We start from the raw sequence: 11,338 nt of genomic DNA, 5'->3' as shown, positions 1-11,338 counted from the left end.
ATCCACTGATTCCCCCTTTGCCACCCTACTTGTTACATCCTCAAAGAACTCCAGCAAACTTGTCAAACATGATTTCCCTTTCATAAAATCATGCTGACTCTGCTTGACTGCATTATAATTTTCTAAATGTCCTGCTACTGCTTCCTTAATGATGGACTCCAGCATTTTCCCAACGACAGATGTTAGACTAACTGGTCTATAGTTTCCTGCTTTCTGTCTGCCTCCTTTTTTAAATAGTGGTGTTACATTTGCGGTTTTCCAATCCGCTGGGACCGCCCCAGAATCCAGGGAATTGTGGTAGATTACAACCAATGCATCCACTATCTCTGCAGCCTCTTCTCTTAAGACACTAGGATGCAAGGCATCAGGTCCTGGGGACTTGTCCGCCTTTAGTCCCATTAGTTTGCCGAGTACTTTTCCTCTAGTGATGGTGATTGTTTTAAGTCCCCCCACCCCCTTCCATGGCCCCTTGTTTATCCACTATTGGGATGCTTTTAGTGTTTCTACCATGAAGACCGATACAAAATATTTGTTCAAAGTCTCTGCCATTTCTCAGTTTCCTGTTATTAATTCCCCAGTCTGATCCTCTAAGGGACCAATGTTTACTTTAGCCACTCTTTTTATAACCTGTCGAAGCTCTTGCTGTCTGTTTTTATATTTCTTGCTAGTTTACTCCCATAAACTATCTTCTCTCTATCAAAGAGTGCGAAGGTCAAGCGACACATGGTGGTTCATTGCGCAAAGACACATTCTCTTGCGGCGCATTCTAGAAAGATTCCCGCTGGATTCTATACTCGTTCAGTCCACCAGCAATCCTAATGAGAAGCAGTAATCTGTAGGCTCAAATGGAGAATTGCTTGTTGAGAAGCTGATGAATTTTGTTTAGTTGTCTGTTTGTGGATTTTCTCCCCTGGTCTAAAGGCTCAATTCAGGATAAGGGACTACAGGGATCAGTAATCCCTCTGGCTCCTTTCCCAAATGTGCAGTAATTGGCAAGTTTTTCATCATCACATGAGCATTGGATTGGGCACTGTTGTATTGTCCAGTGCTGCCCTACAACACCTTCCCCCCCCCACCCCCAACACAAACATAGCTCCGCAGTCCAAGCTCATGAATTAACAATGGCTTCATAACTGATTTATCGAGGGTGGCTGGGTCCAATGGCATTGAACTAATCCCACTGCCCAGCTTGCTCTCCCGTAACCCTGAGTCAGTGACAAGCGACGGGAAGAAAATGATTAAACCAATTCCCTGTCAGCCGTGGCTCAGTGGGCAGCACTCTCGCCTCCGAGTCAGAAGGTTGTTGGCTCAAGTCCCACTCCAGGAACTTGAGCACATCATCTAGGCTGACACTCCAGTACCAGTACTGAGGGAGCACTGCACTGTCAAAGGTGCCGTCTTTAAGATGAGACGTTAAACCGAGGCCCTGTCTTCCCTCGCTGGTGGATGACACTATTTTAGAAGAGCAAAGGATTTCTCTTGGGTGTCCTGGGGCCAATATTTATCCCTGAAATGAGCTTCCAACCACATATCCGCAGCATAACTAAAACCGCCTATTTCCACCTCCGTAACATTGCCCGTCTCCGGCCCTGCCTCAGCTCATCCGCTGCTGAAGCCCTCATCCATGCCTTTGTTACCTCCAGACTTGACTATTCCAACACACTCCTGGCCGGCCTCCCACATTCTACCCTACGTAAACTAGAGGTGATCCAAAACTCGGTTGCCCGTGTCCTAACTCGGACCAAGTCCCGCTCACCCATCACCCCCTGTGCTCGCTGACCCGTGTCCTAACTCGCAGAGTCCCGCTCACCCATCACCCCCTGTGCTCGCTGACCTACATTGGCTTCCGGTTAAGCAGCACCACAATTTCAAAATTCTCATCCTTATTTTCAAATCCCTCCATGGCCTCCCTATCTCTGTAATCTCCTCCAGCCCCACAACCCCCGGAGATGTCTATGCTCCTCTAATCTGGCCTCTTGAGCATCCCTGACTATAATCATTCAACCATTGGTGGCCGTACCTTCTGTTGCCTGGGCCCCAAGCTCTGGAACTCCCTCCCTTAACCTCTCAGCCTCTCTACCCCTCTTTCCTCCTTCAAGACGCTCCTTAAAACCTACCCCTGCGCTAATTTCTCCTTCTGCGGCTCGGTGTCAAATTTTTATCTCATAATACTCCTGTGAAGCGACTTGGGGTGTTTCACGACGTTAAAGGCTCTATATAAATACAAGTTGTTATGCTATTTTTGGGACCTTGCTGTGCACAAATTGGCAGTTGTGTTTCCTGCATTGACTACACTTCAAAAATACTTCATTGGCTGTAAACCACTTTGGAATGTCCTGAGATTGTGAAAAGTGTTATATAAATGAAAATCTTTCTCCCTTTCCCCCTCTCTCTCATCTTTCTTTCCCTATCTCTCTCTCACTCTGTCTCTCTTTCTCATGAAACCAGCCACTATTTTAAGGATAGGTCGGTGTATCTGACTCTTTGACATCCAATGTCTAATAGTCTTTGACTGAAACCAGTTTGAAAAATCTACAGCAGCAAAAATGCAACAAGGCTCCCACATTGACCCTCATTAGAGCATATTCCTTTATTTTCGTTCTCTAAACCATGCATGTCTTGTAACTTGGTTAGCTGTTGGACGCATCGGTGGACTGAAAGTTAACAATTTCTCTATCAAAGACTGGCACTTTTCTTCTAGTGTAATCTCTTCTGGATAAATCACACCCATAAGCTGTTTTTCTGGTAACTTGCTGATGCTGGAGTCATTGAACGGCATGTAGCCGGTCACTATTACGTACAGGATCACCCCCATACTCCAGATATCATACTTTTTGGGGTCGTAGGGCACACCCAGAAGTACCTCTGGGGGGGAGTAGGCGGCTGAGCCACAGTAGGTGGTACTGAGCTCTGGGTAACCTCGGCTCTTCCTCCCAAATCCAAAATCTGCTAACTTCACCTGCATCTGTTCTGTCAGGAGGATGTTCTCGCACTTGAGGTCTCGATGGACAATATCCCGTTCATGGAGGTACTTGATGGCTTTGGTGACCTGAGAAAACAAGCACTTGGCCTCCTGGCATGAGACACAGGTCCTCTGTTGGATCAACTGTAGAAGATTTGTAGAGACCAACTCCATGACAATGTAGACTTTCCCATTACGAACCTCAATGAACTCGTAAACATGGACAATATGAGGATGCTTGATCCCTCTCAAAATGGCCAGCTCTCTTGGCAAGAACTTGCTGGCAAAATCTTTTGGAACTTTCTTCCTGTCGACCACTTTGATTGCTACATTTTTGTTGTACTTTTTTGAAATGGCTTCTTTAACCTTGGAGTAGCTGCCTTCTCCGATAGTTTTCCCCAGTTTATAACCTAACTGTGCTAGTAGTTTGCTCCCCGACATGTTACACGGCCATCTTGTTAAGGCAATACCCCAATCAACAAACTTGTCCAATCAATGCATCTGCTGTAATAATTTGCTGTTGTGAAGTTTCCCTTGTGTCACAGCCCTACCCCATCACCATTTATAGACATGTGCCAGGAAATGCCTTCAGAAAATATTGACTGTAAAAACTTAGCAGTGCAATATAAATTGATGGGTCATTTCCTGCCGTCAACCTGACCACCTCGGCCCGTGCTTTCCAAAATCTCCAACTCTTTTTGTGACCTTATAAAGGAATGCGGCTCCATTCATTCCAAGAAACACACAAGTTCGCTTTTGCTTTGAGAAAGGAAAGTAAGGGATTCATCAGCAATGCTCGTGTTTAAAAATAGAATATATAATCGATAAATGTGAAATGTTTGTCCTTGCATTTCTTTGGTGGGGGTGACTTCCGACCTTTGACCGAGACACTCCTGGGTTATGAGATCATCCTGAGCAATGAGGTGTGGGATAGGTTGAGTTGCATCACCCAAAGCAGCTGAGCTGGGCGCTCCATGGGCAAGTCAGATCAGCCGTGATCCTATTGAATGGCGGAGCAGGCTCGAGGGGCCAAATGGCCGACTCCTGCTCCTATTTCTTATGTGTCCCCACTTGACCGGCAGTTATTTTCTAACTGGGTGATCTTCCTCCTTTGGAGATTTCTAATTGGATGATCTCAAGGAGCCATGGCTCTCCAACTCCCGCTCCTCAATTCTGCTCTTCCCTAGATCATCCAGAAACGCACATCTCTGTGGCTTCCAGGGAAAGACAGGAAACAGGAAGTGTCTCCTTGTTCAAGGAGGGAGGCAGGTTTGATCCATTGGATCTGTTTGAAAGAGACAATCCAGTCTCCCTTTGAAGACGTCACCATTTGCAATCAGGCAGTCAATGTGATTCTCGCCTTGGGCTCCCACATAGTTGGACTCTTTCCATCAGAGACTAAGTAAATTGAGCCTCTAGTCTCTGGAATATAGAAGAATGAGAGGTGATCTCATTGAAACATACAAGATTCTGAGGGGGATTGACAGGGTAGATGCAGGGAGGATGTTTCCCCCGGGCTGGGGAGTCTAGAACCAGGGGTCACAGTCTCAGGATAAGGGGTCGGCCATTTAGGACTGAGATGAGGAGAAACTTCTTCACTCAGAGGGTGGTGAATCTTTGGGATTCTCTGCCCCAGAGGGCTGTGGAGGCTCAGTCGTTGAGTATATTCAAGACAGAGATCGAGAGATTTTTGGATTCTAGGGGAATCGAGGGATATGGGGATCGGGCGGGAAAGTGGAGTTGAGGTCGAAGATCAGCCGTGATCTTATTGAATGGCGGAGCAGGCTCGAGGGGCCGAATGGCCGACTCCTGCTCCTGTTGTTATTCGGAGTTCCTTTCAAACACGAAGACTCACCTTCAGGATGCCCTTTTAAAGAAAATAATGTCTACCACGAAGAATCTTTAAGCAGGGAGTTCAGACGATGCGACTCCCTCACCCCAAAGTGACGCTGACTACGGAGATTCAAACAAACCTCAGCGGCTCAGATCCATCCTCATTGGGGTGCTCACTCATTGTTATTCTGGGGTAGTTTGACACCATTTGGCCATATTAACTCAATGGTCCCTCTATTCTTGGGACCAGCGGACTTTGGAAGAATGAATCAACACCATTGTCGTGCTTTCCGTGTATTTTACTTTTTATTGAGAAACCTTAAATAGGCGCAAGGCCCCTTGTACAGGAAAACTATCAACAGTAGAACGAGCACGCTAACAAGAAAGACTTGCATTTATATAGTGCCTTTCATGACCTCTGTCCCAACGCACTTTACAGCCAATGAAGTACTTTTGGAGTGTAGTCAATGTAATGTGGGAAACGTGTGCACAGCAAGCTCCCACAAACAGCAATGTGATAATGACCAGATAATCTGTTTTAGTGATGTTGATTAAGGGATAAATATTGTCCAGGACACCGGGGAGAACTCTCCTGCTCTTCGAAGTAGTGCCATGGGATCTTTTGTGTCCACCTAAGAGGGCAGACGGGGCCTCGGTTTAATGTCTCATCCGAAAGACGGCCCCTCCGACAGTGCGGCGCTCCCTCGGCACTGCCCCTCCGACAGTGCGGCGCTCCCTCGGCACTGCCCCTCCGACAGTGCGGCGCTCCCTCGGCACTGCCCCTCCGACAGTGCGGCGCTCCCTCGGCACTGCCCCTCCGACAGTGCGGCGCTCCCTCGGCACTGCCCCTCCGACAGTGCGGCGCTCCCTCGGCACTGCCCCTCCGACAGTGCGGCGCTCCCTCGGCACTGCCCCTCCGACAGTGCGGCGCTCCCTCGGCACTGCCCCTCCGACAGTGCGGCGCTCCCTCGGCACTGCCCCTCCGACAGTGCGGCGCTCCCTCGGCACTGCCCCTCCGACAGTGCGGCGCTCCCTCGGCACTGCCCCTCCGACAGTGCGGCGCTCCCTCGGCACTGCCCCTCCGACAGTGCGGCGCTCCCTCGGCACTGCCCCTCCGACAGTGCGGCGCTCCCTCGGCACTGCCCCTCCGACAGTGCGGCGCTCCCTCGGCACTGCCCCTCCGACAGTGCGGCGCTCCCTCGGCACTGCCCCTCCGACAGTGCGGCGCTCCCTCGGCACTGCCCCTCCGACAGTGCGGCGCTCCCTCGGCACTGCCCCTCCGACAGTGCGGCGCTCCCTCGGCACTGCCCCTCCGACAGTGCGGCGCTCCCTCGGCACTGCCCCTCCGACAGTGCGGCGCTCCCTCGGCACTGCCCCTCCGACAGTGCGGCGCTCCCTCGGCACTGCCCCTCCGACAGTGCGGCGCTCCCTCGGCACTGCCCCTCCGACAGTGCGGCGCTCCCTCGGCACTGCACTGGGAGTGTCAGCCTAGATTGTTGTGCTCTGGAGTGGGACTTGAACCCACAACTTTCTGACTTAAAGGAGAGAATGTTGCCCACTGAGACACGGCTGACACCTGATTGAGCTGAGAAGGTAATGAGGAAATAATGAGTGAGACACACCAAATTTGGGATTTTAAGACGCTGCACCTCAAAGTGAGGCGGTCCCAGCAAAGTGCTGCCATTAATTTTGATTTGAACAAGAGTCTTCTGTCAATCAACATCACTGAAACATTATCTGGCCGTTATCACATTGCTGTGTCCAACCTTAATTACACCACACATGGAGCACTGCGTACAGTTCTGGTCACCATATTACAAAAAGGTTGTAGAGGCACTGGAGAGGGTGCAGAGAGGATTTACAAGGATGATACCAGAAATGCGAGGGTATACATATCAGGAAAGGATGAACAGGCTGGGTCTCTTTTCTCTTGGAAAAAGAAGGCTGAGGGGTGACCTAATAGAGTTCTTTTAAAATGATGAAAGGTTTGATCGAGTGGATACAGAGAGAGTGTTTCCACTTGTGGGGAAGAGCATAACTAGAGGCCATCAATATAAGATAGTCACCAGGAAACCCAATGGGGAATTCAGGAGAAACTTCTTTACCCAGAGAGCGGTGAGAATGTGGAACTCGCTGCCACAGGGAGGGGTTGAGGCGAATAGTATCGATGTATTTAAGGGGAGGCTGGACAAGTATATGGGGGAGAAGGGAATAGAGGGTTATGCTGATAGTTAGATGAGGAAAGACGGGAGGAGGCTCGAGTGGGGCATAAACACCGGCATGGACTGGTTGGGCCGAATGGCCTGTGTCTGTGCCGTATATCCCGTGTAATCCTGTGAACAGTGAAGACACAGTAAGAGAGAGAAGCATGTGTGAAGATCAGAGGATCAACAATCACACTGTTATCGGTTAAACAAGGTTGACGTGAAGGGAATGAGATTGGAGACTGGAGTGTCGAGTGTTTGAAGCCTCACCCCAAGTGTGGAAGGAAGATTTAAGTGTTGATCGAATGTTGACTTCAATAAAGAATGAACAGAGTTGAGGTAGAAAAGAAGCGTTGGCACAAATGAGCAGCCTGAGTGTCTTGGCTGCTGCTTTAGCGGTGACGGAGATGTGGGTGTTGCTATTGAGACCAGAGGTGACAGTGAGAGCAAGAATGTCCATGGATGAAGGAGGACTCGAGTTGGAGATGTCAATAGTTGTCTTCAGTTTCTCTCTCACCCAACAAATGAGAGTAACCCCACAGATGCTGCGCATTTCCAACACTTTGTTTTTATTTCAGATTCCCGTGGTAGTTTGCTTTAGTTTTCGTGTGTTCACAGTATCCTGAAGAATGTGCTTCCTGGAAACATGTTCATTAACAGCAGTAACAATATCTTTGAGTGGAGCCGGGTTTGGTGGCAGTACGGCTGCTCTGTGCTGTGGACTGTAGTCTCTAAATTCTGGAATTCCCTCCCTAAATATGGGGATCAGGCGGGAGTTGAGGTCGAAGATCAGCCGTGATCTTATTGAATGGCGGAGCGGGCTCGAGGGGCCGAATGGCTGAATCTCTCTGCTTCTCTCCTGCTTTAAGACGCTCTTGAAAACTTGCCCCTCTGACCAAGTGTCCTAATGTCTTCTACTTCCTTGGCTTGGTATCCATTTTCTTTTGCCTGATTACATTCCTGTGAAGCACTTGGGTTGTTTTACTACATTAAAGGCGCTATATAAATGCAAGTGGTTGTGGTGGATGGAATTTTATACCCTTTTCGACCAACCAGATGGACAACAACGGAAGAGACCATTCACGTCTACCTGGTTGGTGCCAAAGCTCAAATTCCAACCACTGCTGCCCCTCGGATCCCTCAATCGCTTTCCTCGCCAACCGTCTGTCCCTCGGATCCCTCAATCACTTTCCTCGCCAACCGTCTGTCCCTCGGATCCCTCAATCACTTTCCTCGCCAACCGTCTGTCCCTCGGATCCCTCAATCACTTTCCTCGCCAACCGTCTGTCCCTCGGATCCCTCAATCGCTTTCCTCGCCAGCCGTCTCTCCCTCGGATCCCTCAATCACTTTCCTCGCCAACCGTCTGCCCCTCGGATCCCTCAATCACTTTCCTCGCCAACCGTCTCTCCCTCGGATCCCTCAATCACTTTCCTCGCCAACCGTCTGTCCCTCGGATCCCTCAATCACTTTCCTCGCCAACCGTCTCTCCCTCGGATCCCTCAATCACTTTCCTCGCCAACCGTCTCTCCCTCGGATCCCTCAATCACTTTCCTCGCCAACCGTCTGTCCCTCGGATCCCTCAATCACTTTCCTCGCCAACCGTCTCTCCCTCGGATCCCTCAATCACTTTCCTCGCCAACCGTCTGTCAGTTGCCCAATTGGCTCCTTTGGTCTTCTGCGTAAAGTATTTCAATCTAACTGATACCAGCGACCTCTGTTATGTGGAGAGACTACAGATGCTGGGATTGTTCTCCTTCAAGCAAAGGATTTAATCTAGAGGACACAGATTTAAGATCATTGGCAGAAGAGCCAGAAGGGAGATGATAAATTATTTTTACGCAGCGAGTGATCTGGAATGCACTTTCACTTCCACCTCCGTAACACCGGCGACTACGTTTATCTGTGCTCATCTGCCGCTGAAACTCTCTTGCGTGCCTTTTGACTCTAAGCTATTGCAACGCTCCCCTGGCAAGCCTCCCACCTTGCACCCTCCATAAACTTTGACCTCATCCAAAACTCTGCTGCCCATGTCCCGCTCACCCATCACCCCCTGTGCTCGCTGATCTGTGTCCTAACTCACACCGAGTCCCACTCACCCATCACCCCCTGTGCTCACTGCCCCGTGTCCTAACTCACACCCAGTCCCACTCACCCATCACCCCCTGTGCTCACTGACCCCGTGTCCTAACTCGCACCCAGTCCCGCTCACCCATCACCCCCTGTGCTCGCTGCCCCGTGTCCTAACTCACACCCAGTCCCACTCACCCATCACCCCCTGTGCTCACTACCCCGTGTCCTAACTCGCACCGAGTCCCGCTCACCCATCACCCCCTGTGCTCACTACCCCGTGTCCTAACTCACACCCAGTCCCACTCACCCATCACCCCCTGTGCTTGCTGACCCCGTGTCCTAACTCACACCCAGTCCCGCTCACCCATCACCCCCTGTGCTCACTACCCCGTGTCCTAACTCACACCCAGTCCCACTCACCCATCACCCCCTGTGCTTGCTGACCCCGTGTCCTAACTCGCCCCGAGTCCCACTCACCCATCACCCCCTGTGCTCACTGCCCCGTGTCCTAACTCACACCGAGTCCCGCTCACCCATCACCCACTGTGCTCGCTGACCTACATTGGCTCCCAGTCTGAAAACGCCTCGTTTTAAAATTCCCACCCTTGTTTTCAAATCCCTTCGTGGCCTCACTCCTATCTCTGTAATCTCCCCCAGCCCTATAACCCTCCAATTCTGGCCTCTTGAGCATCCCTGATTTTAATCGGTGGCCGTGCCTTCAGCTGCCTGGGCCCCAAGCTCTGGAACTCCCTCCCTAAACCTCTCCGCCTCTCTACATCTCTCCTCCTTTAAGATGAAAGATGACTTTGATTACCCAGGTTACATAAGGCAGGTAACTCGAGCTAAGATACAGATCAGCCATGACTCATTGGATGGTGGAACAGGCGAGAGGGGCTGAATGGCCAACTCCTGCTCCTAAGTTTAAAAAATTGCTTATTACTTAATCGCTGGGACAATCAATAACATATTAACCACCTTTAGTAGAGAGTAGATATTGTGCTTAATATTGCAGCGGTTCAAGAAGGCGGCTCACCACCACCTTCTCAAGCAATTAGGGACAGGCAATAAATGCCAGCCTTGCCAGTGTCAGCCCACATCCCCAAAAAATGTTTTAATTAAATGCGGGTAGTTGCACCATCTGGTGCTCTCGCTGGGAGTTATACTGGCAGGGAGCGAGGGTCTGAGAATAGGGGCAAAGGGTTCTAGCCAGATCGGACCTCTGCTTCCTATGAGCAGGGCCCACGCCCAGGGGGAAGCACTAAATCGCACAGTTACCCTTAATGATTCTTGCTGCAGTCGTTCCATGAACATTGACATAGGAATGCGAGTAGGCCATTCAGCCCCTCGAGCCTGTTGCACCGTCCAACACCTCCCAATGCCCATTCTTCATATATGAACAGCTGCTGAGTTTCTGCAGGCCAATTGACCGGGAGAGGCATCACAGTGCAGCCCACACCTTTTCTGGCCGTAGGTCACGTCTTTTCTAGCAGGGATCACCAGCTTGTAATCGGGAGCAGGATTTGAGTTTTTCTCCCCTCACTCACTGAGATCAGTGGGTGAGGAGGAATACGTGAGCTGTCTGATCTGAATGACCCCAATACCACAACAGGAGGTGAAGACTTTGAGTCTGCAGCCCAGAAACAGTCCATCCGGCCCACCGCTCCGTGCCGGGGTTTATGCTCCACACCAGCCCCCTCCCACCCCTCTCCATCTCACCCCATCACCATATCCTTCTATTCCTTTCTCCCTCATGTGTTTATCCAGCTTCTACTTAAATACATAGATACTATTTGCCTCAACCCCTCCCTGTGGCAGCGAGTTCCACATTCTCACCGCTCTCTGGGTAAAGAAGTTTCTCCTGAATTCCCCATTGGGTTTACTAGTGACTGTCTGATATTGATGGCCCCTAGTTCTGGTCTCAACACAAGTGGAAACATCTCTACGTCTACCCTATCCAACCCTTCCGTAATCATCTGGTTTAGATCTTTACTCTCTGGTCTTTCTAAACTGTCCAAGTACCTCAATGAAGATAGCAGTAGACTATTACACGGCAAGTTCAACAACGAAATTGGTTTTCCTTCAGATGCCATTCACCTTGTAGAATCTCCTTGGGTCAAAGTTTCAACACTGACTGACTAGGGGAAAAAAAGCTCGTGCACTCTCAAAGCTTTAATTGTGAATGGTTTTAGAAAGGTCGTTACACATTTATGGTAACACTATGAAGAAACTAATGTTCGTTGCCCCTGTGGGTTTTTTTTTTTGGTCGTT

At 50.1% G+C, this 11,338-nt stretch overlaps 1 protein-coding gene across 1 annotated transcript; it reads right to left on the bottom strand.

Moving 5' to 3' along the window:
- Positions 1 to 2,590: 2,590 nt before the first annotated feature.
- On the bottom strand, positions 2,591 to 3,403 carry LOC139229096 (testis-specific serine/threonine-protein kinase 6-like). The gene has a single exon (XM_070860753.1). It carries the CDS (start codon positions 3,401 to 3,403, stop codon positions 2,591 to 2,593), a length of 813 nt encoding a protein of 270 aa, XP_070716854.1.
- Between the last annotated feature and the right edge of the window lie 7,935 nt (positions 3,404 to 11,338).

The sequence above is a fragment of the Pristiophorus japonicus genome, chromosome 18 (assembly GCF_044704955.1).
Source record: "Pristiophorus japonicus isolate sPriJap1 chromosome 18, sPriJap1.hap1, whole genome shotgun sequence".
In the NCBI taxonomy this organism is placed as follows: domain Eukaryota; kingdom Metazoa; phylum Chordata; class Chondrichthyes; family Pristiophoridae; genus Pristiophorus; species Pristiophorus japonicus.
The sequence above is the reverse complement of the archived record's forward strand: the minus strand, read 5'-3'. Positions and strand labels throughout refer to the sequence as shown.